Source organism: Sarcophilus harrisii, chromosome 1, assembly GCF_902635505.1.
Source record: "Sarcophilus harrisii chromosome 1, mSarHar1.11, whole genome shotgun sequence".
Taxonomy (NCBI): Eukaryota; Metazoa; Chordata; class Mammalia; order Dasyuromorphia; family Dasyuridae; genus Sarcophilus; species Sarcophilus harrisii.
The window spans coordinates 134,921,394-134,948,473 of NC_045426.1; the positions used below are offsets into that span (position 1 = coordinate 134,921,394).

At 36.2% G+C, this 27,080-nt stretch overlaps 1 protein-coding gene across 2 annotated transcripts; it reads right to left on the bottom strand.

The window, feature by feature from the left end:
* HMGCS1 (3-hydroxy-3-methylglutaryl-CoA synthase 1) lies at positions 1 to 26,573 on the bottom strand. 2 transcript variants are annotated; one of them, XM_012541413.3, is made up of 11 exons: positions 26,432 to 26,572; positions 17,563 to 17,623; positions 9,131 to 9,588; positions 8,686 to 8,811; positions 8,077 to 8,241; positions 7,374 to 7,539; positions 5,859 to 6,029; positions 3,957 to 4,063; positions 2,754 to 2,879; positions 2,379 to 2,542; positions 1 to 1,834 (listed from the first exon to the last, which is right to left on the bottom strand). In XM_012541413.3, the coding sequence occupies exons 3-11, from the start codon at positions 9,576 to 9,578 to the stop codon at positions 1,745 to 1,747; spliced, it is 1,563 nt and encodes a 520-aa protein (XP_012396867.1). In that variant the 5' UTR covers positions 9,579 to 9,588; positions 17,563 to 17,623; positions 26,432 to 26,572; the 3' UTR covers positions 1 to 1,744. The 2 variants fall into 2 exon arrangements, with proteins under 2 accessions (XP_012396867.1, XP_012396868.1); XM_012541414.3 differs by lacking the exon at positions 17,563 to 17,623 and having other exon boundaries at positions 26,432 to 26,573.
* Positions 26,574 to 27,080: the final 507 nt, after the last annotated feature.

The following is a 27,080-nucleotide window of genomic DNA, read 5'->3' on the forward strand; positions in this document are numbered from 1 at the left end:
TGTGTTTGAAATTTCTTAAAACTTTATTTCAAAGTTATTCACCTCATCCTTAATGAAGTGTATTGAATTAATATTCTGTGCCAGTGGTACTAGGTCTGTCCATTGCCGGCAATGAACTTTTCATTCACCCAATTCTCTTGGCACCCAAAAGTTAAATTATTCTTTTCAGAACATTTCTAATCCCCAACACTTTGCAAAAGCACTGCATGCACCATTTCCCCCATCAATCTTTAAATCAGAACTTACATCATTAATCTATATCAGGTGTTAAAATGAAGTCATTTTAACTTGCTTTTGACTGTACAAATCAAGTAAAAGAAAAGCTACTAGTTAATATTAGACAAGAATAATTTACAAACACATTTACGCATTACCTTGTAATCTGAAACATTACATTTCATGTCGTTTGTGCAAGTTTGTAATAGATAACTGAAACTTCACAGAATTTAACAAAATAAAGTATTAAAAATTAGTTCTGTACATTAGTTCCAACTACCTCTGTATTTTTATAACCTAATAAGGCTCATGTTGTAGTTCAGCACCAAAAGGGCCTACATAACTGTCCAATAAGTCTTTTTGTTCATTCTGACATATTGTTCATTCTATGACATTTTTCCTTTGTGGGATACATAGTTTTCTAAGTGAAGGTTTGAAAGAAAAGCTTCATGAATCAGACTGCACGACAGTGGAGAATCCTGAATTATTTTTTGGCCTGGTCAAAACAAGGACCAGGAAAAAACTTGGGTCATTCCAGCAATTTTACTTTTGACAAAAAAATCACCATGGATTTAGATTGTCTGAAGTTAAATTTGTAATACTGAAGAGTAACTCTAGTAAATTGCTACCTTCTCCTATTTTATTCAAATTAACAAAGAAGGATTTCATGCTTATAGAAGGTACTTCTCTTGTACCCCTAACAAGCCCCAAGTTAAAATAAGGTACAAAGAACTGTAACAGCATAAACCTCCTTATCGATCTCAAGCACTATTAAAACTCAATGACCAAAGAGCTGGCACAGAGATAAGAACTACTCCTACCAAAGTTGCTACATGTCACAAACAGTCCTCTCCAGAAGGAGCTTGTTCAAGATCCCTATTCTTTAGTTCACAAAGGCCATTATTCTGATTTCTGGTCACTACTGGGCTCAATTCAAATAGAGCAATAGTATTACTTCCCTAAACTTCATTTTCTACCTCAGCAAAATATTTATAAAATTTAGAAAAGGGACACTTTTGGTTTTGCCATTTTCCTAGGTCTTACATAAACCATATTTAAAAAAAAAAAAAAATCAACCCTTAAGTTTTATTTCAAAAACCAAAGGTGCTTTTAGCAGTCTTACTTAATACTATTTTAAAATATTTAAATATTAAAAAATTAAAGGTGTCTAGTGACACCTCCATTTTCCTCTGCCAGAAGCACACAATTCACCTTGACCACATCAAATGCTGAACTTGATGCTTACAAATAGTTGAAGAGGTATGAAGGTTTACAGAGCCCTTAACATCATTCCAAATACATTCATGCTATTTTAGTGTTATGTAATCACAACAGGAAGCATGTCAGCAAAATGAACTAAACAAAGACTTTCAGAAGTACACGATAGTTTCCAGGCTCCAAGTAAGACACATCAAAATTTAGGCAATATGTAATCCCTTTTAAGTTTTTCCCAGATGTCCCCTTCTTCCCTTCCCCACACTCCCCTTCCCCCTTCCCACACTGGAGTCTTCCACCTCACAGAGGTATCTCAGTGCTCTCCATTACTAATGGTAGCTGCTTCTGGTTCTGCTGTCGTTGTAGGGAGTCGTGGCACTTTCTTAGCAGGGCTAGGAATATGCTTTTAAAAAGAAAAAAAGAAAAATTAGTTTTCATAAATTCACCTGAAAACAAGAAAACCTAGTAAATGCTTTACCTTTTAGACACTAATTTTGTAGGTTTTTTTATGCAAACAGACCAAACACATATATACTTGAATAATACTAAAAAATTACCCATGCATATGTCTTGTAAATAAAAAGCTAAAATAATAATAATAAAAAATTGGCCTTTCAACAAAGTCAAGGAACAAAGCTTAAAGCAGGGGTAAATAGGGGGCCAGTTCACTGGGTCCTCGAGGGCCAGATTATAGTAAAAACAAAAACTCTTGTTTTGTGGGTCTTTAAATAAAGAAACTTCATAACCCTGGGTGAGGGAGATAAAGGTTTACATTTATAAGACTCCAGTGCTCATTTACACAGACCCCAGATTCTGTCTTCTTAAGAATAATAAATTTGAGAAGAGAGGCTAAATGCTAGGTTAAATGCAAGTTCCTTGTCTCTTTTCCCTCCTTCCCTTATGACCACCCCAGAAGTATTACTTATAGTAGTGACAATAACCCTTACCTCAGCTGATGTGCTTGAATGTACAAGCCCAGCCCCTGCATCCAGAGTGCCATCATTTGGAGAGGGACGACGAGCGTAAGTCCGTCGGTGCTTTTCATCCACTCTGACTAAGTACCAAGTTCCCTCAAAAAGAGTATCCACTGAACCTTGGGGAATGTAGTTAACTACCAAAGGGGACAGAAAATTTAAAATATCAATAAAAACCATTTTATACTAGGCAACTTTCAATCTTAAATAGTAAGATCATGTAGCTGTTCTCTGCTATTGCTTATCAATTAGCTGATTTTCAAATAGATTAGAAAAGCACATTCTGTCAATCTGTTTTTGTTGTTGTTTTTGAAATGAGAAAATAACTATTAACACAAAAATCTTTACCCAAATGATGAGTTTCTTCTCGGAGCTTCATATTTTCAGCAAAAACATCTGGTGCAACACAAATTCTTGAGTCAAGCCTTGCTTTCAGATCACATAAGCTCGTTGTTAGTTTATCCAGGGCAGATCCTACATCAAAAAAATTATTACCATTAATAAGTTGCTCAACAAGAATCAATTCTTGGTCTACTTATAAATGGTGGCCAAAATTTTCCCTTTACTACCACACACATTCCTAAAATGCCTTTGTGGCAAATGAATGTATTCAAATTAGTTATACAAACATGGACACCTACGCACAGTGCATAAGATGTAAGGTAACTCATTCTCCAAATCGAACAAAATATTTTTAGAGGTTATTCACATCATGAGAGTTTACCATTAGTGCAGGGTTAAGAGATTACTAAAGATACCTATTCTGCAGCCCTGCTTGGCTTCTATGTCTGCAAACATCAGGCCTCCTCCTAGGATAAGCTGACCACATGACATCTCATCACCCTCAACTGCATCTCCCAATTAGAGGGCTTGAACTGAATTAAAACGAAAGCAAGCAGAGATGTGCCTGGCTTCTATCATATTCACTATCTAGAAAGCTAAATAAAAATGAATCACATAATTCCTTTAAGGTGGTTAAATACTGGAAGGCATAAGCAGCTAGATTAAGAACTAATACACTAGGACCTGTGGTATAATTATATTGTAACCAGCAAAGAGTCAGACATGAACTAGATCAAAAAATAATTGGAAAATATTTAACCAAATATATGCATATACCTCTCTGTGTAGGGATGTACCCTTACATGTTACACACACACACACACACACACACACACACACAAAATAAAAGACATGATTTTCCAAGTAAATTTGCAGCCTGTAGAAATCCATACGTTGCACACAGCACTTGCACTGCACCACAAAAACTTGTTAAGAAAAGAAAAAGATCAAAACAGAAACAGGAAAAAAAGTGTTTGTAGGAGAGGCATTGTGATTCAAACATCACCCTCTTGCCTAAATGATGCAAACTTAAAAAAAAGATATATAAAAAAATCTTGTTTTCATGCTTTTTATCCTGATATACACCAAGCTATATACATGTCAATGTCACCTGCTACTATAGTGAATAATTTTAAATGGACAAGTGTTTTTCAACTATTAAACCTTACACTTAGTAGGTGAAATTTTAAAGATGAATTAAATATTTACCAGGAGTTGCATCTTGTGTAACTTTAAGAGAGTATAATGTAGCAGCAAAGCCAGAACCATAGGAAAAGACTCCAATCCTTTGCCCTGCCAACTGCTGAGGTGTGAACCTACATAGCAGAAAGAAACCTGTTAGCAAAATCACACAATTGTCCCCAAACCCAAGTAAAGGGGAAATATGGGCCAAATGTTCCTATCCATTAACCTATGGGTTGAATTTAATGTTGTAATTCCAAGGCAAACAAGTTGTAAATGGAAGATTGGAAGTTTTCCCATTTCTGATTCCTGAAAAATCTAACTACTACTAAGACTAAATAAAGTATTATATTCCAAAAGTCAGTTGTACTATAGTCTAGCAAGCTATTATCTTCAATAAAGTTCAAGAATGAATGAGTCAGCAGCAGGAGAATTTCAGAAAGGCCTGGAGAGACTTACATGAACTGATGCTGAATGAAATGAGCAGGACCAGGAGATCATTATATACTTCAATAACAATACTATATGATGATCAATTCTGATGGACCTGGCCATCCTCAGCAATCAGATGAATCAAATCAGCTCCAATAGAGCAGTAATGAATTGAACCAGCTAAACCCAGTGAAAGAACTCTGGGAGATGACCAAGAACCATTACATAGAATTCCCAATCCCTATATTTTTGTTCACCTGCAGTTTTGATTTCCTTCACAGGCTAATAGTACACTATTTCCAAGTCCGATTCTTTTTTGTACAGCAAAATAACTGCTTGGACATGTATACTTATATTGTATTTAATTTATACTTTAACATATTTAACATGTACTGGTCAACCTGCCATCTGGGGGAGGGGATGGGGGGAAGGACGAAAAAAATTGGAACAAAAGGTTTAGCAATTGTCAATGCTGTAAACTACCCATGCATATAACTTGTAAATAAAAAGCTATAATAAAATATAAAAAAAAAGATGGGGAAAAAAAAGAAAAAGAAAAAGAAGGATTGAGTCAGAAAAGCAGGCATGGGGAGTTTCCCATATAGGATATGGCATAATAAGATATACAGGGGTTAAACCTATAATTTAACTATGGCAAAGTTATGTAATTGTTATTACTAATATCTTTTGGAGAAAGTCATAATGGTTATGGGATTGACTTGAAATCAACTTTTTGGGGGTTCAATTCCTTCCTTTCTTGTCTGTTTAAGCTTTGATGAAAACTGGTTGTTCAAATGTGTGGTATGGCGGAGGGCAACCATAGAGTCATTTGATATTAGTAGTAGTTAGTTCTACGGAAGAAACTTCTCGTATGTGTGTATGACCACAAATATTTCAGAATCTATCATAATTTATGATTAGTTAGAATTTAATCTTTTCTTCTGCCAAAATTAAAGGAGCACAGACAGTTGGCTGAGTTTGAGTTGATGTTTTTGGCTTTTTTCTTTATATATCTTGCCTCGATTTCAGAGTCTTCTCTTACTGATAAAGTCTCTTTTCCAGATGTCACCCACACCAATCTTTATACTTTCTAATTTAATTTGAGGAATATTTTTTTCCCAAAGGAAAAAAAATTCACCCAGTTCAAATGCGATAACTAGATAAGAAAATTCTAATTCTAAATCAATTAGGTCGAAATTTCTTCAAGTTCCTAATGACAATATTAGTCCTATTACATGTACTAGTAATTTCTTTCATTCTATATCCAACAGCCAGAATAGAGTTTATTGCTTCTAGGCCAAGAGTCACAAGGATTGTAACTAAGCTGTTCAGTAGCTATATTCAGATTTCAAACAATAAAATGTCTAAAGACAGGAATGGGCAAAATATGTGCCTTTCTGAAGGCAATAAAGAAGCAAGAATATATAGCCTTTTAACATAACTGGCCATCCTGGATTTTGGCATAAGTGTATTTTTAAAACTAGAATTTATGCTTACTGTGCTAGGACAGACGCAAGGGAGCCATAAACTGAAGGTGTATACATGTTTCCATTTTGATTGGATACGAGTAAAGATGCTTTGGTTTTCTGATTAAAGAGATCAGCACTGGCTTTCATAAATGCCTTTTCCACATCTCTATCAAAGTAGGTATCTTCAAGTTTAACATCCCTATGAAGAAAACAAAGTTTAGAAAAAACTCAGTTATATTAAAATACAAAGTCGCAGAAGAATATCTTAGAAATTTAGTTATTCTCCTTTTAACTCAATCCGCAAAACATTTTTTGAAATATATGCTATGCAGTTTGGGTTTAGTCAGGGAGATAAGATATACAAAACAATCAGAGAATAAATGATTAACTGAGTGATAACACCTATAAATATAATTGGAGTTCAGCAATAGCAATAAAACCAGCATGATTTAGAAAATTCAGAAATGCTTAGGCTGTTAAATATAAGATGGGGCTCAAAGTATAGTACAATCTAGGCATTAAACAGTGAAGAAAACATTCCAACTGCAAAGGATAGCTTGAACAAAAAACAAAGGAATAGTTGACTATTAAAATTGGGAAGGAGAAGGAAGATAGACCCTAGAAGGCTTTACGGTCAGGTGGAGGACATTTGTCCTGATGTAGCAGCAAAGGAGAGTGTCATTTTGGGTTCCTGATCAAGAACATAATGCAAACTTTAAAAGAGTGTGTAGGATGAAGTGAAGATCAATTTCTTCATCAAAAGGAACCAGGCTCTAGGATTCTCTCAGTCCTTTCTATACTATGACTTCCTCTGACTACCAAAAATAACAGTTTGGAAAGAGTAGGCTGGAAGGACGGTGATAATACTGACAAATGGGGTACACTTGAGAGAAAGCAATACAGTTCTTGTTTGGGAGAATGGAGGAGGCAGAAGTATAGGACTGGAGATTCTTTTGGGATATGATGAAATCTGTGATGACCTCAGAATATTCAAATCAAGATCTTTTAGACAACTGGAAACAGGACTCAAGTCCAGGTGAAAAGTCAAGGCTAAAAGTACAGATTTGGGAGTCATTTTACAAAAGCAATAGAAGAAAAATAAGAAAAAAGGTTTTGAGGATTAAGTGAGCTCTTGACAAGAATAACTGACAAAAGAGATACAAGAGACAAAAATGTTCTTCACTTCCCCCAAAATAATGGGTGTTCACTGCCCAATTCAGAGAGGATGTGAGGTTATGCCATCAGCTTTAAGAAGTTATTATTAGCTACTCAAGGATTTCCAATGAATAGTTAAGGTGAAACTAGATTAAAGTGAGGTTTAAAAATATATGAAAGGAATAGTTCAACAAATTGTGGTTCGTGAAAATAATAGATTACTGTACCATAAGAAATGACAAATAGGAACAAAAAAAGATGGTAAGATATACAAAATGATGCAAAGTAAAGGAAAGCAAAATTAGAATTCTAGTGCTGGAGCATATTCTGAAGCTCTAAGCATATTCTAATGCTCTAATGTAAAAAGAAAAAATATATTTCTTCTTACCCAAAGGCTTCCAGGCTACTATATATGCCACTTTTGTCCCTGTTTTGGTCATTGAGGAAGTCATTCAGCAACAACCGAGCTAGAGACTTTTGAACCAGTTTACAATATGGTGAATGAAAAATCATGAAGCCAAAGTCATTCAAGGTAAAATCTCTATCATTTCCTTCTGAAACAGAGAAATGGTCCAAGAAAAGTCTGAAATTGAAATGTCAATGATTCTTAAATTTTGGTTAACATAACAGGGACTTGAAACTTAGTTTTGTTTTTGTTTTAGCCACAGCACAATGGAAAATAACAGCAACTAGCAACTATATATCTTACTTAAGGTACCTAATTAGAGGTGCTCATTAAAAATAATGCCTCTAAAAGCAGGTTAAAAATAAAATGCATTGTGATTTCTATCACATTGCTTTCTGTCCAACAAATGCTTTTTCTTCCTACTGTAAGGAGTATTCAACCTGATCATTGCAAGCAATTAACAACAGAATTGATATATCTCTCTTAAATTACTCAGAATCAAATACAAAAGTAAGAAGGAGCACAGTGTCTCATGTAACACTTGACATTATCAAAGAACATTCAATTGTAGAAACCCAGATACTATGACATCATTTCAGGTACTCGTGCATTTTTTGGACTGCAAATCATTTTTATTGTTGCACCACAAAAGGTGCAAAATAAGCTCAATAAGAATGAAGCATACCTTTCTGCCACTTGGCACGAATCTTATTTCGGTAGACAGCATAGCAGCGATCTAATGCACTAAGGTAGCACTGTATAGACAATTTACCATCAACTACAGGATATTCAGATAGCATATCAGGCTTGTAAAAGTCATAAGCATGCTGCATGTGTGTCCCACGAAGTCCTAAGACACAAGTAAAAGAACATCTATTTCTGCTTCTCATAATGCATGTTTCAAGAATTTACCAACAAAGACCAGCTGGATAATGTTGTGCTTCCACTCTACCCCCAGTATATATGAATCTTGATATAAATCCTTTAACTCCCAAGAATTAGTTCAATTACTTGTAAGATAAAAATTTGCCCCGCATTTATTAAGCTCCTACTATGTGTCAACCACTATGCTAAATACTGAATATTTAACTGAAAGGTAACATCAAGAAGAAATCAGCCTTCACTTTACAGTTTTTAGCACATAGTAAACATTTAATACAAATGCTTTTCCATCCATTTAAAGGAAATGAGTCACCAGAACTATTAACATTCAAGCACAAAATCATATTAACCAAACACTTGCAAATATGTAGATAAGCTTCAGTTAGGCCTCCTCCCACCCCAATGGACTCACCTCGCTCTAATATTAAAGGTGCATTTGGGCCAATTAACATAGCCACAGCTCCAGCTCCACCTGTTGGTCTAGCATTTCCTGTGGCATATACAGCAATATCTCCAGCAACTACCAGAGCATAACGTCCTGTGATATAATTTTAAAAAGTTAAACTTCAAAAATGATCATTATCACAAGCTAAATGCATTTAAACCCATTTACTCTCTATTTTAAGAAAATACATTTCCTAAAGAAGTTGTAAAAATAACAAAAAAATGTTGCTACCAGAATTTTTAAATGACTATTTGTTCAAATGAATGAAGATAAAAACACATGAGCTAAAAGTCTGTAGAATTCACTCTTAATATCCTAAAATAGTAACTGCAATATATATATATGTATTTTGAAGGCAGCTTTTTTCTATAAAAAAGGCAACAAGGACTATTTGCCAAATATACTAACATACCATCCCAGGAACTAGATTCAATCCAGTTAACAGCATTGAAAACTGCAGCAGTGCCTCCATAGCATGCGTTGGTTGTATCAATTCCTTCTATATCTGTATTGCCCGATTCTTCAAATAGTTGCATTAAATTTGTCTTCACTGACTTGGACTTATCGATGATTGTCTCTGTTCCAACTTCTAGTCTTCCGATGCAATCATAGGAAAGATTGTTTCTCTCCATAAGATTCTGTACTACAGTCAAGCAGAGCGAATTGATGTCCTCTCTATCTGTACAGAAACCCATTTTGGCCTGGCCCAAGCCAATGGTATACTTTCCAGCATCAACACCATCATATTTTTCCAACTCTACTTGATCGACATACTGAGAAGGAAAATAGATCTCCAGGGCAACTATTCCCACATCTTTTGGCCAGCAGGCTTCTGCGTTCAAAGGGAGGGACCCAGGCATGGTGAAAAAGCTTTAAAAAGGGGGGAAAAAAATCTGACTTTAGTATCTTGTAACAATTTTAAAATTTAACAATAAATACAATAAACCTAAAAAACTATTATTTTAACTCTTTAAAAAGTTTAAACTTAAGTACCATGTGAAGAACGTTAACTATTTACATAAAAAATTCTATTACTTAATACAAGTCCTATCTATATAGAATATTGTAAATCTCGGGGATTCTTGGAATTACATTTTTAAAGGTTGTCTAGCAAAATGTCTCCTATGCTATAAAGAAAGAAGGAATCACCAAGACCTCTTACAGTAAGTCAATAAGATGAAATGTAACAATGTTAGAATGAAAATTCAATCCTATTCTAGACAAGAGTAGTTTGTTTCTATTGTGTATTTTTAATAACGATAGCACAAGTTCAAGCTAGATCAAAACAACTCACATTTTCTGGAATTCAAAAGTCAAAAGTCTAGTGATAAGCATTATTTTGAGGATGAGTTAATTAACTGGCTGTATTCTAAGTAAGACTTCTTTGTAGGTGATACTATCTTATCAAACTCTTCACCGGAGACCAAAAAAAAAAAAAAAAAATCTTACAAGATATCTCACAAGATTCAAATAAAAACTCTTAATTTAGAAGGAAGTAAAGATGAACACTCATGAATATAATTTCTTCTACACACACACACACACACTTTTTAACTAGTATTTGTTATTATATTTTGAATCCTCCATGATGTTCTGCTGAGCAAATGACAATGCTCTCTTTTATTTTGGTTCATTTTCCGTTTTTCTTTTTTCTTATTCTGTTTCTTCAAGTAAAATAAATTTGAAAAAAAAAAATCTCTTATACCTTCCCTATGTTAATACTGTAAAACCCTCAAGTACCTTCTGAATTAAAAAAATAAAATTATAGAGAAAGCAATATCCAATACTATTCAAAATATTTTAAAACTATTAATGTTAATTACCTCAAATGGTCAGGGTTAGCTGAAATCTTTTAGGTGTAAGCTAAATGCTTTATTTAAGCTACATTTTGGTTGTCCAAGCGCACTTTCCATGTTATGACTTTTCTCCTCTTTTTGGCGTATTCTTATTAGGTATCTGAAGTTTGTCAATTCTTCATTAAGCAAGATATTCAATTAACAAGAAAATCCTATTCTCAATGGCAAATGGGAATTTAAGGTAACAAAGAAATTTGGCCATTTATTGCCATTCTGCCAGATTTCTACTTAGTTCCAGAACCTCATGCCACATTGGTGTCATTATCTTTCAGTCACTATAGACAATTCTGAGAAAATCATTTAAGATTTCTAGATCTTAGTCCCTTCATTTATATAATGAAAGGATGAGCCAACATAACAGAATGTCAGTTCAGTATAGACAGAATTTGATTTTCAGTTGCTCTGGTACAGTGCACATCTTGAAAACCTATATAGCATATGTGATCTGTTCCATTATAATCTGCTACTTAGTCATATCTTCCTTTGTATTGTTTATCTCTTTTGGTGTATATGGACTGTGTCTTTTCAGCTAGATGGTTTCTGCCAAGCTGAAACCAAGTACTCTCCTATTTTGCACCTACCTGTGGTACTGGTGCAGAGGTCCTACAGTGAGTGCACTCACAGTGAGATCTCACTGCTTTTGTGACTAGCCAGTTCCACTACTGGATGGTTTTCATTATAAAGGAGCAGACATCAGTCTTCCTACTTTTCAATATAATTCTGCCTTCTAAGTGAATACAAAATAACTTTTCACCCTCTTCTCTATGGTAGCGCTTGAAAACAATTCTTCATTCCTTTTCATCTTTTCATATTCTTTCCAAGTTGATTCCTTTCACTTTTCCCATGATGTGATGTATAAATCCTAAGAACTTTCACAAAAATGATTCTTTGCTTGTTATGTGTGTATAGTGTAGAAATGGCCTCCTAAACTTTGGGACTCAAAAGTCCTACACAAAATACTCAAAATGTGTATAGTAAATCTGGAACATAGTAAATCTCTATCTTTACAAAATTAAAGACTCATATGACTATGTGTGGTCTGAACCTCACTCATAATAAAGCTGCAGATCTATCTAGTCTCTGACTTTCAGCCTTGAAATTTGCCTGAGGCAGAGAGGTTGATTCATGGTCACCCAGCAAATATGTGAAATAAGTGATAAAGGACTTAAAATCAGGTTTTATGACTTCAAGTCTAGCCCACTAATCATTACACTACATTTTCTCTCTAAATTATCATTAATCAGCTAGAATACTTTAAAAAAAAAAATGCCACTATCAAATCTGAGTCTCTCCCTGCCCCACAACAAACGCCCCCTCTACTTCCTGTGAGAAGTGATAATGGCTAGCATTTATAAAGTGCCAACTATGGACCAGGGACTGTACTAAGAACTTTACAAATATTATCTCATTTGATCCTCACAATAAACCTCTACAGTGAGCTATCTTTATCTTCATTTTATAATTGAGAAAAATGGAGCAGAGAGAGTTAAAGTGATTTGTCCATTTGATTCAAGTATTCCTGTATACAGAACTAGCACTTTATTCACTGTGCTATATAGCTGCCTGGGGGGGGGGGGGGGGGAGAGAAACACCAAAACTTCTTTAATAACTAAAATTTCATCTTAAAACTAAAATAACACGATTCTACCATTCCCCTCTGGTGGTTTTATGCTATCGCATGCAAATGTGAAAGACATATCTTTCATTTTAGAAACCTTGCTGCTTAAATTTTAAGTGTTTTAACAGCAGAGTTAAGTGCAGATTGTATGACAGAGCTAAAGATTATTTAGTTCTGGCCTACAAAGTTCAAAACAAACAAACAAAAAAAACAAGTGCAAACAAGCTTTGCTATTAGCAACAAAACCAAATGGGTGTAAAGTAGAACAGAGTCCCAAAAGGAGATGAAAAGGGAGAGGTTAATCATTTCCTTTAAGAAAACCTTAAGTTCAGCTCAATACTATCAGTGTATGAATGATAAGGCTTTCTATGATACCTTCTTTAGATATAACATTACTCTTTTATCTTCTCATGCTCAATCCCTCCAATACTAAGGAATGAGTTTCAGAGTTTCACCAAACTTTAATTAAACTTTTAATTAAGTGTCACCAAGAACAGGCCCTACTCTCTTCAACAATGAGATGAACCAAATCAATTCCATTTTTGTTCAATAATGAAGAGAACCAGCTATACCCAGCGAAAGAACTCTGGGAATTGAGTGTGAACCACAACATAGCATTTCCAATCCCTCTGTTTTCGTTGGCTTGCATTTTTTATTTCCTTCTCAGGTTAATATTACCTTATTTCTAAGTCTGATTTTTCTCACATAGCAAAATAACTGTATGGACATATATACATATATTCTATAACATATACTTTAACATATTTAACATGTATTGGTCTACCTGCCATCTGGGGGAGGGAATGGTGTGAAGGAGGGGAAAAGTTGGAACAGAAGGTTTTGCAAGGATCAATGTTGAAAAAATTTGTAAATAAAAAGCTATAATTAAAAAAACCCAACAAGCCCTAACTTGTTTGATCAACTTTTATATACCTTCCACTCCAAGTAAAATAGTCACTGCTACCAACAGTTTCTCCTGCCCTGGCACCTTTGGTTCACTTTCTCCTACCTGGATGTTCTCCACTATCCTCTTTATACTGCCTTCTCTCCCACAACAATTTCCCATTCCTCTGAACTTTACATCTTGTCTCTGATCCTACTTCTCAAAGGGCACTGATCCTCTTCTTGCTTACTTTTCAAAGAGGCAGACAAGAAAAAGGGATTTCATGTCACAAAATGCAAATTATCCCTCTTTCACCCCTAAAATTCATTCCTCTTTTCTGATATCAATAAATCCACTTCCCCTGGTGATTAGAAGTAACTTTTGCCCCCCCCCCCCAAAAAAAAGAATAAAATATTTTAGAAGTCAACCCCCTCAGTAGTACTTTGTATTGTCTAACAGTGGTAAAATCTATAAAGACAATCAATATGGCTCATGATTCTGGTACCTTATAAATCTGGAGGTTTACTCCTTCAGGAAGAGGAAAAAGGGAATCAAAATCAAGTAAGAGTTGCTGGCATAATGCACACTTGGATTATCAGGTAAAAACTCTGGGTTGTGAATTTTTTTACAGCAGCTCAATATTTTTAAGAGTGCCATGGAATTTCAGAGTTGGAAGGAAATTCAAAGATCATATGGTATTCGACTCATATCTTAATCATGAATCAGAAGACAAGCAGCCTCCCAGGCTAATGAAGACTTCCTGTAATATGCAATTCACTGTTTTCAAAAGAAAACTATTTCTTTTCTGGACATTCCATTTTTCCTTATATTGAATGACTGTCTACCTCCTTGTAACATATCTATTCTATTTGCTCAAAGTCTAATCAGCTACTCTTGAAATACCTGAAGCCAGAGCTCTGGTTCCCCTATTCTTTTGCCTACTATGAACCATGTAATTAGTTAAAGAAGAATGTGTCTTGTGAGGTAGGGTCCCAAGAAAAAGATTATTAATGAAAGCAATTTATTATAATAGAAAGAGGCCTAGATATGTAATCAGAGTTCTAGTCCAGGTTTGGCTCTTTTTTTTTTTTTTAAAATAGGTCTAAGATTTCGGAAGAAACCATCTATATTTTTCCTAATGAAAGGGATAGATATAGCAGACTGATTTAGAAGTTAAAGTGCTGGTCCTATCTCTCCTACTGACACTGCAACACTATACAAAAGTCACTTAATTCTAAGATTTCACCTACAAAATGAGCCATTTCAAAATGAGGTCTGTTGCAGCTCTGAAGGTATGCAGATATCACCTATAATATGCTAAAAAGGTCAAAAATAAGAATTGGCTGAAAAGGTTATAAAGGAGTCGTAGAAACAGTCTCTACTTATTCATGGCACCTCTATGTATAACCACAGAAATTCCCTCCTTGGGAATATCCTTTTTTTCCTCTTCAAGCCTTTTCCATCTGATGGCTGCTGCCTGATGAGCACTTACACTTAGAAGAGCCCCTAGCACATTGTAGAAGCTTAATAAATGGTGAATGATTGTTTGGAATGACCTCTATTCCTCCACCTCCCAATTCCTCACCCAGAGACCAGCACCTATAAGCAAAGGCTCAGAAAAGACAGAATAATGTTATTCTGGAATTGAGATGAAAATTCAGTACTTGTTGAACAAAGACTGTTATCTATATTTGTGAAGTCCAAATAAGATGGAAGAATAAGAAACATGTGGAAAAAGCCTTTGGACTTAGTTTTATTGTTATTATTAAAAAAAAACAAAAAACTTAAGAACTTATCTCAGGGACAGAAACAAAGAAATCTGGGAGAGGTTGGGAGACTGCTCTTCACAATGGGCCAAGAAACAGAGAAACTTTAGTTAGAGGCAACAGATATAAATGAAAAGAGAAGCAAATAATAAAGAAAAGAAATGAACAAGGAGTATGACTAAATAATACCATAGGGTCTTTCCTACCCCAGGCTATCAAAACCCCAAGTAATAAGTATCTTAGGGGGGGAGGAATCCCTAATTCTAAATACTTGCTGAATACCAGTTCCTACTTTTGTGGATTTACTTTGGAGGGAAGGCAAAGATCCATTTTTAATTTCAGGAACCCCTAAAAGACAAATTCTGGACCATGATTAGAGATAGTAAGGATAACCTTCAATTAATGGGGGCAACCTCTCTACTCTCTTCTATTCCCCACCCAAATTTTCCAGGTTCTGCCCTAACCCCCTTAATACTCTTCTTCAGATACCCAGCTCTTTCAGGAAAGCACAGGACCTTTTCCTGGCACAAGTGCCCCTGCTGTTAACAGACAATTTTTATCATTTGTGGCACAATGAAAGACTACCTTAAACATTTTAAGAACAAGTTAAAAGCTACATGACTTTAAAAAAATACCCCCATATTAATTAATAATATAATTTCATAAGCACCGATTTTGGCAAAGCATAAAAAATATTAAATCAAAATTCACTCATTTATTGAACTCTGGCTTACAAATTCTAATACATAATGGTACAGGAAGATATTAACAACAAAGTCACTAAGAACTATCTTTCATCATAGTACCTAGTCCTCTAACAATCTTTATTTAAAAGTTCCTTTAGCACAGGATAATGTGCAAAGTTCCCATTATTTAGAACAATATCTTCCAAGCAGTGAATCTGAGCATCAGTACATTTCAAAGAATACTATAAGCAAGAATGGCTTTCCACATAGGTTTAATTCCTCCCTACCAAGCCAAGACAGGTCTCTTGAGCTTATACCTCCTTGACAACTCATGTCTTTTCCTACTCATGGGAGTAGCAAACTACTCAAAAACTCATGTTTTTCCTTGCAGGGACGTAGTAGATGGGGTACAGGGTCTTTCAAATCTTACCTCAAACACTTACTAGCTATGTGACTCCAGGACGAGTCACTTAATTCATTTGTAAAATGAGCCACAGGAAACAGCATACTAACATCTAGTATCTTTGCCAACAAAAACCTCAAATGGGATCACATGAAGAGTCAGACATGACTGAAAATGACTGAATTAACAACAATCTTTTTGAATCTGAGCTCAGGAGAAGGTAGAATCACTTTGAATAAGATGATCAGCAGATCCTCTCCTTTGTCGCCAAAAGCCAAGGCATCAATTTCCCCAAGTCTTGTGTTTTATGTTCTTTCTCTATCACTTAGTTTACAATCATCAATTGAAACACTATTCTTATCATGTTCCCTAAAGTCAGTTTTTAATCAGTGGACCAGAGGATACATTCTCCCTTCTACAGGGGATTGTAGCTAATTAGGAATTTTCCTTTAAATTATAAAGGTTGGGAAATACTGATCTAGATCTTAATCTAAAACCAACATTATATGTCAAAGATCATACATAAACAAATAATCACACAAGAAGCTGATTTTTACAAGAACTACATTGTGGAATAGAGTTCTTCAGCAATAATGTTTCAACTCAATCATAAAGCAGTGAGAACACATACTTGAATAACTGGTTTGATCAACCATAATGTACACATTTAACTTCCTCGTAGTTTTGGACATGTATACATAGTCTACAAAAAGTCCTTGTATCACTTTACCTTCAAAAGCATTACCCCCAAAGTACAGCTGCTATTTATATATAACATAAAGCAATGTTTCCTCTGATCCACAAAAGAATAAAGATGAATGTATCCAAGAAAATTCAACTATAAGGACAAACAAGACCATTTCAAAAAAAAAAAAAAAAAAAAAGACATTATTGTAGAAATCACTTATCTCAAAGGTGAAGTAAATGAAGATTCTGAGGTCACATTTAAAAGTCCAAGTCACAAGAGTGACTTGTGGAGGCAGATAGGTGGCACAGTGGATACAACACAGGCCCTGAAGTCGAGGACCTCGAGTTCAAATTTGGTTTCAGACATTTAATAATTCCTAGCTGTCTGATTCAAGGCAAGTTTCTTAACCCCTCAGCAAAACAACAAAAACAAATAAACACAAGAGTGACTTGTAAGATTGCCTGACTTACTGTTTCCCATGGTACACAAAGAGGAAAAAAACACATATTACTGAACAAATAATATATGTGTGCACATTTTGTTCCCTTTGTTTTTTTGAACTCTCAGTAAATGCCCTTGATAGATGAACCTTAAGAAGTAAAAATGTCACCTCTAAGCCTCAGTTTCCTAATCTATAAAGTAAGGAACTATGATTTATGGACTATTTCTGGAGATATGATCTCCTGAACAGAAACAGAAGAAACAAAAACACAAGAAGTCATTCTAAATAAATGGAACATGCATTAATACTAAGATTAGGGGAAACAACCAAAAGGGTTTTTCTTGTGACAATTGTGTCTTTTTAAAATTACATATGCAATCTATACATAAGTCACTATTCCAGAATGAATGTTTATTTCCCCTCTTTACTCAAAAAGCAGAGGATTTCTTTTGTTACCTTAGAAGAGTTATCAAGCACTGGCCAATTAGCAGGACTAACATACCTGTTTGAGGAATAGAGGATTTCAGTCTCCAGGTCTGTCACTCTCTCTCCTTTTCCAAGCACTAGGAATTTCATAAGATTTTTTTAAGTCACAAATTACCATTCACATTAAAAAAAAAACACAACCACCACCACCACCACCCACCTCAAATTCCAAAGTATTTTGCTAGGATAAACACTTCATTGTTTAACTAGAGTACATGAAATATGGTTTGATTTCAATTACTAAACAAATTGGGCAAGAGGTACAGCCACATTTTACATTTACAATAACTGTAGACCACAACCAAGAGTAGATTTTTGTTGTTGTTGTTGTTAAATTGATAACAAGAATAATTTGATTCAATTCTAAAACTGAGTATTACTCCAGCCTGATACTGAGAAAGGAGTGATGGAACTTAGAAAGAAATATGTATCAAGTGGTGAGAGGGGACAGAAATAGAGAATAGTATTGCAAAGGTTTAACTTGGGCATGGTAGTATCCAAGTATGTAGATCAAATACCTGAGGTTGTCATGTAGTTGTGTGGGGGTCTTAGGCAAAAGTCACAAAGAAGCACATTTGGGTTTCAAACAACAAATGAGACCTAAATCACTGGGCTGGCTCAGGAAGAGGTCTTCAGGTAAAGTCTAAATGACTACTTATTGGATATTCAGTAGAAAAGTTGCTTGTTCAAACATAGGGGATTGGGCTAGATAGAGGACCTCTGAAGTTCCCTTAAGCCCTAAGATTAGGTGACTTTGTGAATGTAATTTTTTAGTTAATAGATGAATACTGTAATACTTTTTGTGGGACATCATTTTTTTAAATAAAGTATTTAGGGCAAAATGAAATAAGAGAATTTGTTCAGATCTTTATTATCTTTATGTCTTTTTTGGGGGTGGATTACTGCCACAATGAATAATTATTTCATATTTTCTTTTCTTTAAGCCTGACAATATGAGGTAAGAATCAGCATCTATGTCAGCTCCAAGATACAGGAGTCATTCTTGTTTTAAGCAGAAATAAAATGGCAAGGTAATGCTTTAGACTTCTTTAGCTCAGTACTCAATCTGTTTCAATTACATGAAAAAAGTGGCCAGAATCTTCAAAAAATATTAAGTTCTCTCTTGGTCCCTCACAAGATTACTGTCAAATCTAATACATGAAGTAACTCCCTGAAAAGTTATTTATATGAAGACTATAACAAGTTCTTAAGTTATTTAATAACTCCTTACAAGAATATACAGTGAGCTAATTATCTTCTTTTGATCATCAACTAAATTTAAAAAACAACATATCACCTGATGTTATCAGTTGAAATATCCTGTTTCTGAAGAACTTTGAGGAAGGTTGGAGAGAGAGTAATGTCCACTCTACCCATGTATACTAGAGGTGAAGAGAATCTTCAATTGAGTGATTAGCCTGGAGTCAGAAAGTCCTGAGTTCAAATGCAGCCTCAGATATTTACTAACTGTGTGACTCTGGGCAAGTTACTTAACTTCTGCTTCAGTTGCCCCAGCTGTAAAATGGGGATAATATAACACTATGGATCAAATGAGATAATCTTTGTAAGGCACTTAAAACAAATGTTTCTTTTCTTATCCTCTAATACCCATGATGACTTCAGAAGATTTAAAATCTTTTTTTAGCAAAAATTTTATCTTTGTATTACTTCAGGTATCCTATCACTACAACAATGAAATAACCAGATACCAGCTAATTCATTCTTCTTACAATATCAGACTCCTGTTTATGTCCTCCAATAAATCTTCCAAAGTGAGTCCACTGGAGGATTTCCTCTAGCTTTGTTGAAAAATCCTTTCTATTCAATCTGCAAATTATGTATTGCTAATAAACAGACTTCACAGGCAGCCAGATTGCAAAGAAATTATTTCAACCTAACAGTAAATAGTATTACTTCTTTTTAAAGAAATTTTGTTCAGGCATCCAAAGGCCATATACTTCAAGGCATTCATTTCCCCCTCATTCAATTGTCATATCATTTGAATACTGATTATATAAACTGTGAGAAAACAAAAAGAGGAAGATATCCAAAATATGTGACTATGATGCCATTGAAGAAAGGAATTAAGCCTGATTTTGCAACCTATACTACTCTGAGAGGCAATAGTGCCTGGTCTCCTGCAATTATTTTCTTTTCCTTTCTAAAGTTCAAGGCAGCTGTGGTTCTTTAGCATAATTAAAATTGCTCTGACTAGGAATGTTAGGTAGCAAAAGCAGGTCAATAAAGCTGTGCTTCTAAATTTTATTTGAAATATTATGATGGAGGATGAACTGAAAATGTTAAGTCAATTTTCTTCAATCTCACTACAATGTCACTCTAAAGTTACAAAGTACTATAGAAGTGGGGAAATAATGAGTACAGAGAAGTATGACAATAATAAGTAAGGAAGCTGAGACTATATAAGACTACGTAGTAGTCTTATATAGTAGTCTTTTACCCAATCTCCTACTTAATTAACCTCTTTACATATAAATTCATAGCCTTTATCAGATTTTCAGCGGTTTTTTCTGGTTTCCTTCTTTTGGATACATGATTGACTCTGAAAGAGGCTTTTTAAAAATATATTTAAATTGAAGTCAGGAATTATAACCAATTTTATTCTCAGTTTCTGAGAGATATACAATGTGCTAATTACCTTCTTTTACTCGTCAATTAAATTTAAAAATTAAATTTAAAAGACAACATATCATCTAATGTTAAAAGTTGGAATATCTTGTTTCTGAAGAACTTTGAGAAAGATTGGGAAGAAAGTACTGTCCATTTTACCATGTATATTAGAGGTGAAAAGACTCTTCAATTGAGCAATTAACCCAATAATGAATGACAAATCTCCCCTTGTGGAAGCTTGATTAAAAATTCCCTTTTTAGGCGGAAGCTAGATGGTGCAGTAGATAGAGTAGTGGCTCTGAAGTCAGGAGGACCCAAGTTTAAATCCAGCCTCAGACCCTTAACACTTACTAGCTGTGTGACTCTGGATAAGTTGCTTAACACCATTTGCCTTGCAAAAAAAAAAAAAAAAAAAAAATCCCTTTTAGTTTCTCTAGAAATACTAGTATCATTAACTTTCCCATCCCTGAAAAAGATATGGACCCATATAAGGGCAATTTCCTCCTTCCTCTATCCCCTGAATAGAACAGACAGCAACCATTTCCTAAGAAGTAGCCTCTTACATTCAAACTGCTATCTATTCAATTTGGATTCTTAATACAGATCTAAAGGAAGAATCCATGAAATCCTTTACAGAGTGATCTAGGAAGAAGGGGATAGATATAGAATTACTCAATTTTGGAATGTTAACTCAGATTAGATTTTTAAGATTTTTGTCCTCTTTTTTCAAGATTCCTATAAAAGTTAACAAAACTGTCGTGATAATAATGTCAGAAGCATGATAATTTGTATCTTTTTCTTCAAACTAGAAATGATTTGCTTAGAGAATATCTTTATTAAATAAGTCTTTCTGGCAGACTAGTTTCTAAAAACAGACCACTATGTTGTTATTAATGTTTTTTTTTTTCTGACACCTTCCCTAGGAGGGAACAATTCAGTTCTAACATGTAGTATTTCTAATGCACGCATACACTGATGTGTTCCCCTCTACTGAAATACAACTCGGAAGACCTGGATACCCTATGCATACCTGAAGGAATAACTGATATTCTTTCCTGGGGCATTTCTGAACATCTTAGTGAAAAAGCAACATCTCTTCCCCATGTTGTTAACAAGGGGATAAACCATTCATGTATCACTTAATACTAACTCTATGACAATATATAAATGTTTTATTTGTCCTAAATTCAATGATCTTAACCTGCAACAATTTGTTCTTACCCATCTTTGCACTCCTTATGAGGTCTGTAAAAGAAGCAGTACCATTCTCCACACACATTTTATACAAAAAAGAGCCTCAAAGAGATTAAATGACTAATATTGGAAAGCTATTAAATGATGGGGACAGGAGTCAAGTCCTAATCTTTTATTTCCAAGTCCAATCATTTCCACACAACTTTACAATATCTCTCTAAACAACTAAGGAGCAAATAACCTTAATATAAGTATTTATATGAATTATATGAATACCATTACTAGTTCAGTAAAAAAATTAATCATAGGGAGGAAAGACCACAGTAGTGGCAGATGCAGTGAAGAGTCAGAAGACAAAAATCCTGCCTCTGACACTTTGCTGTGTGACTTTTTTATGCTACTAAATGAAAGCACCAAGTAATGCGACTTCCTCAAAAAGTCACTTGGTAAGAAGTTGGAAAATAGAAATGTGTAAATAAAGCACTATTCAATTAAAATATTTTTGTAAACATCCTTTCATAACAAAAGATTTATGATTTAATAAAACAGCATTAAGTCACCTATCCAGTGGGTTAAAGGAAAAAAACTAACTCAAAAAGTACACAGATTTTTTTTTTTTAAAAAGAATCTAAATTCCTTAAAGTAAATGGCCAACTGTAAATATTCGTGTTTTCTCTAGTTAACTGCTAAAATTTTCAAGGTTATTCATTAATCTCACAAAGAAAACAACTGAGATCAAAGAATACATGCTAGCTTGTTTCTAAAAAGGATGTAGATGTTGATTGATGTAACTATAGTCACCGTATGCAACTACTATAATAACCTGTTAAATGATGCTTGAAGTAATGAATATCTCAAAGGAGTACAGCCCAAGGCAAAATCCCAAAATTCACTTTGATCCAAAGAACCCCAAGCTTTCACCAACCGGTATGCTTTTTCCTACCATTTTTGTTGTTCAGTCATTTTCATTAATGTTTGACTCTTCATGACACCGTTTGGGGTCTTCTTGGCAAAAGTATTGAAGTGTTCAGTTTGTCATTTTCTTCTCCAGCTCATTTTTCAATTATGGAAACTGAGACAAAAAGGACTGAGAGACTTGCTTGGGATCACACAGTAAGTATTTGAGACTGGATTTTAACTCAGTTCCTTCTAACTAGAAGGCTAACTGCCAACTAGATAGCCCTTTTACAAAAATTTTTATTCTGAGTTAAAGATCCAATGCCTTCCCCAATTATAACTAAAATTTCAGTAATCCATCCCATAATTAACAGGAAAAAGACCAAAAAGCATTTTGTTGGGGAAAAAAAGGTTAAACTATTATACATTTGGCTACCCTCAAAGAATATGCATTTCTAAAATGAGAAGCTAGGTGTCACTGTGGAGACTGGCTCTAGAGTCAAGTCTTCAAATTCAATCAGCCGCTTAGCTATATGACCCTGGGCAAGTCACTTAATCCCCTTTGTTTCAGTTTCTTCACCTGTAAAATGAGTTGGAAAAGGAAGTAGTCAACCACTTCAATATCTTCTTGGAAAAAACCTCAACTGGGATCACCAAAAAAAAAAAAAATATCAGACTCTAGTGAAACAAATTTACAACAATGACTTATCTAGGATGTAGCAAACGGGACCTGGTATAGGACCAGGCAAATATCCTCTTAGAATTGGACCGGCCTCTAAATGTTAAAGGGGCAGACTTGGAAGGGGCTCTAAGAGAACTTTCAGAGAAAACCTTCACAAACTCATGTTTTAAATATTTAAAGTAAGAATTCAATTAAAGTGATTCTCATAGTTCCATCTCCCAATTTGGTGCTTTTGCTTAGAGGCTGTTCACTATGGGTAGAACACACTTCTTCATCTCTGCCTCTTAGCACTTTAGTTTGGTTCAGATTTCTGCTCAAATTTGACATCTTATATGCTCCTCGAGCTGCCAATTCTTCCCTAGTTCCTATTACCTTTTACATACGTATATATTAAATATGTTATCAAGTCTATAGAATGCCAGATATTTCATTTTTATCTTTGAACAAGCTCCTAAGCTGAGGTTTGGTACATACTAGATGCTTAATAAATGCTTTCTGTTTAAAGTTTTTAAAAATCCCATCTGAAATAAAGAGATTTGTCAAATAAACACTAATACTGTCTTTATTACCATAGAATATATATTTATTTTTGCTGAGGCAATTGGGGTTAAGTGACTTGCCTAGAGTCACACAGCTAGGCAGTATTAAGTGTCTGAGGTCACATTTGAACTCAGATCCTTTTAACTTCAGGGCTGGCGCTCTAAGCACTCCACCACCTAGCTGCCCCACTATAGAATTTTTATCTTAATTTGTAATGACCTTTGTCATTGTCTATATACTGTTTAGACAATGTTAGTTCTTATAAAAAACAAGATTCAGAGTATATCAGCGCCACAATAAGTTGACATACTCTAAGAGGAAGGGGCTGCAGAAGATGCATGCAGAAAAATAAACACCTAACACAAATCCAAAAAAAAAAAAAAAAAAAAAAAAATTTAAATCTCCCAAAATTTCAAGTTTCTTTTATCTAGGAGATTAAAACCACCTTTCAAGTTATCACTATGTCAATGGATTATTTATTTACATTTCTTAAAAATTACTTATTTGTACCTAAGACTACTATGTAACGTTTCTGGGAGAAGTCACATATAATTTCAGTGAAGTAAAAAAGCCAAGAAGGAAGCGCTATTTCAGAATGATGGATAAGCCTGTTAAAAGAATAAAAGGGTGGTAATAGAAACTAGTGTACCTGCAGGGAATAGGCAGAGTTTAAGTGGGAGTGAGAGATTTAGTATAAAATAAGAGCTTTCAAATTAACATTCCAAGTTTTTATGTTGAAAATGCTTTACTTCCTAACTTATATCAGTGCCATTCATCCAAAAAAAAAAAAAAAAAAAAAAATTGAGGCCTTAGGTGAATTGTCCAGATAGTGTCAGATATGGAATTTTAACTCGGGTCCTCCTGACTTTAGGGTCAGTGCTCGATCCACTGCACTACCTAGCAGCCCTCACACAGATTTTTTTTTACTATGTACCAGTCAACTTAATAAACCCTGGAATACAAAGAAAAGGACACTGTCCCTCTCATCAAGGAACTAATTTTAACGACAACTTATTTTTAAAAAACTATGTATATACAAGATACACACAGGAGAAAGAAGAAGTAATCTGTAAGGGAAAAGGAAGGAAAGAAAACTGGGACACTTTACCTATATGGAAGAGAGTGGGATTTGAAATGAATCAAGGGAACTAGAAGGTAGAGCTGATGAGAGGAAACATTTCAAGAAAGAGCCATCAGTCAGTGAAAGCAAAGGGAATTCCAGTAGCTGGACAGTAGGGTTTGTAGAGTGCAATCAAATAAAAAGAGACTGAAAAAGTAAAAAGAATCAAGTTGCAAAAAAAAAAAAAAAAAAAAAAAAAAAAGACTATAATCCCCTCCCCCCATTCCCCAAAAGAATCTTATTTGTTCCCAGACAAAAGATACCTCCTGGAGTTTGCTGAAAGAATGAGAGAAGGGGTGGAGAAATGACATGGTCAGACCTAACTTGTGGAAAATCTCCTAGGTAGCTGATTGGACAATAGTAGATAGAGAGAACTTAGCTCGAGGCAAGGACCAGTTAGAAAGCTATGAAGCAGTCCAGCTGAGAAGTAACTAGGTACTAAGGGTGGTGGCTTTGTTAAATGTAGAGAAGGGGACAAATACAAGAAAAAACCTTGAAGGTAGCAGAAAGGATAAAATTTGACAAGGAATTGGTTTGTGAAGGCTGACAGGATGACATGGAGGTTTTGAGCCTGGTGATGGAAGGATATTGGTACCCTCACAACAATAAAAGGAAAAGAGTAAGGGAGAGAAAATATCGAGTTCTATTTTTGAAGTATTGAGTTCGAGTATACAAGCCTATAAATTACTACACATCTCTCTTTGCCAGAATCCTACTTTTCTACTACAATGGGAAGACACTGCCTGCTAGGCAACAGCCCTCCAACTCCACCCCGATTCACTCCTCAAAGAGAGGGAAGACACATCCATCTCCTGAACCTTTCCCATCTAACAGGAGCTTAGTAAATGATCGTTGAATGCAATTGAATCCTTCCCTCCGTTCTCCCTTGCTTTCACTTCCAACCCATCTTTATGCGTCTTTGTATCAGGAAGAAGCTCCTTACGCAGGTGATCGGTTCATTCTTTGTGCTCGCTAGCATCTCCTCCTCCTCTCTCTCTCTCTCACACTCACCACGCCCAGAGAGCACAGTAGCTGGCATACAATAAGCACGTAAAGAACATCTGCCGACTACCCGATCTTTGCGTCCACGTCTAGTTTCTCCATCCACTTAACTCAGCAGCTGGTACCTAAGAGGTTCTAAACAATGACTCGGATTGATTGATGGCTGCATCTCTCCAGCTAAGCCTCGTTCTGCAGGGCCCGCACCGTGACGAGTTTTTTCATAGCGGGCATTTAATAAATACTTGCTGACTGATCCCTCTACCTCTTCAGCTAAGGCGACTTGGCCGTAGTAGGTACTAAACAATTACTTATTGATTGATCCGTCCATCTCTCCATCTAAGCCTGGTCCTCCAAGGGCGCTCTCCGAGCCCATCACATAGTAGCCACTTAATAACTTATTTCTGATCGCGTCCTCATCTCTCCAGCTTCCGCAACTACTCAGCCCCCTGCCCGGCAGAGAGTAAGCGTCCGATACTTGCAGGATGGACCCCACCCCCTTCATCTGGTCCCTCTCCCGTCTCTTCTGCGGCGACTCCTCCCTCCATCCTCACTCGCTGGCTTTTCGTTCTCCCCCTAACCTCGTCCGCATCGTCGCCTTCGACAGGCTGTCTGCGTTCGGGCTGCAGGTGGGAGGCTCTCGTGGGCCGCCCCCAGCTCCTCCCCGGGGCAGCCTGACCCCGGCGCCCCTGCTCGCACCCGCAGCTCCCCGGGGCCTAGTCAAGGGCACTGGCCACCCTCTCCTCCGCCCCGGCGGCAGCACGGGCCGGCTTAGATCCCCTCCCTAGCCCTCGGCTGATTCCCAACCCCGCCCGAGGAACTCACCCAGGAGCGACCGGAGACTCGAGCCGGACGCTACGGGACACGAAGAGAAAAGTGAGCGGGGGCTCCCCCTCCACCAGCACCTTTATAGCTTGCCTGCTTGTCCCAACTCCCTCATAACTAAGAGTCGGTAGGAAGGCGGAGCGGCGGCCCCCGCCTCCAATCGCAGCTCGCTCAGCCGTCTGGCGGCTCCCGCCTCCCCTGCCCCTTCTCGCCAATCAGAGAGAACGGGAGGGGGTGTGGTCTCACGCGGGCTTCCCCTTACGGCAGGTCCAGGCGGGGGTAGGATAGGGCAGCAGAGGAAATGGGGTGAGGGAGTGACGTCGTGTGGCCCGAGAGCAGGCCGGCCAATGGTAAGCGGCGAGAGGCTGCGAGAGCCAACGGGAGCAGAGAGAGAGCGCCTTCCGGCCAATGGGAGGGCGGCGCGAGGCTTTGGAGGCCAATGGCGACTATGCGTCCCACCGCTGGGGAGAGATAGTGAGGGTGGAGGGGGTGGTCCTGTCCCCGCCAGGGAGTCAGGCAGGTTGCCTGGCAACCGGAGCTCGCTTCGCCCTCTTGATTGATGAAACCTTGGCTGCTTTGAATGAAACCTCTAGATTGTCGGTTGCCCAGAGCTGGATAAGAATGGCCCTAGCACCTGCCGCCACAGTTC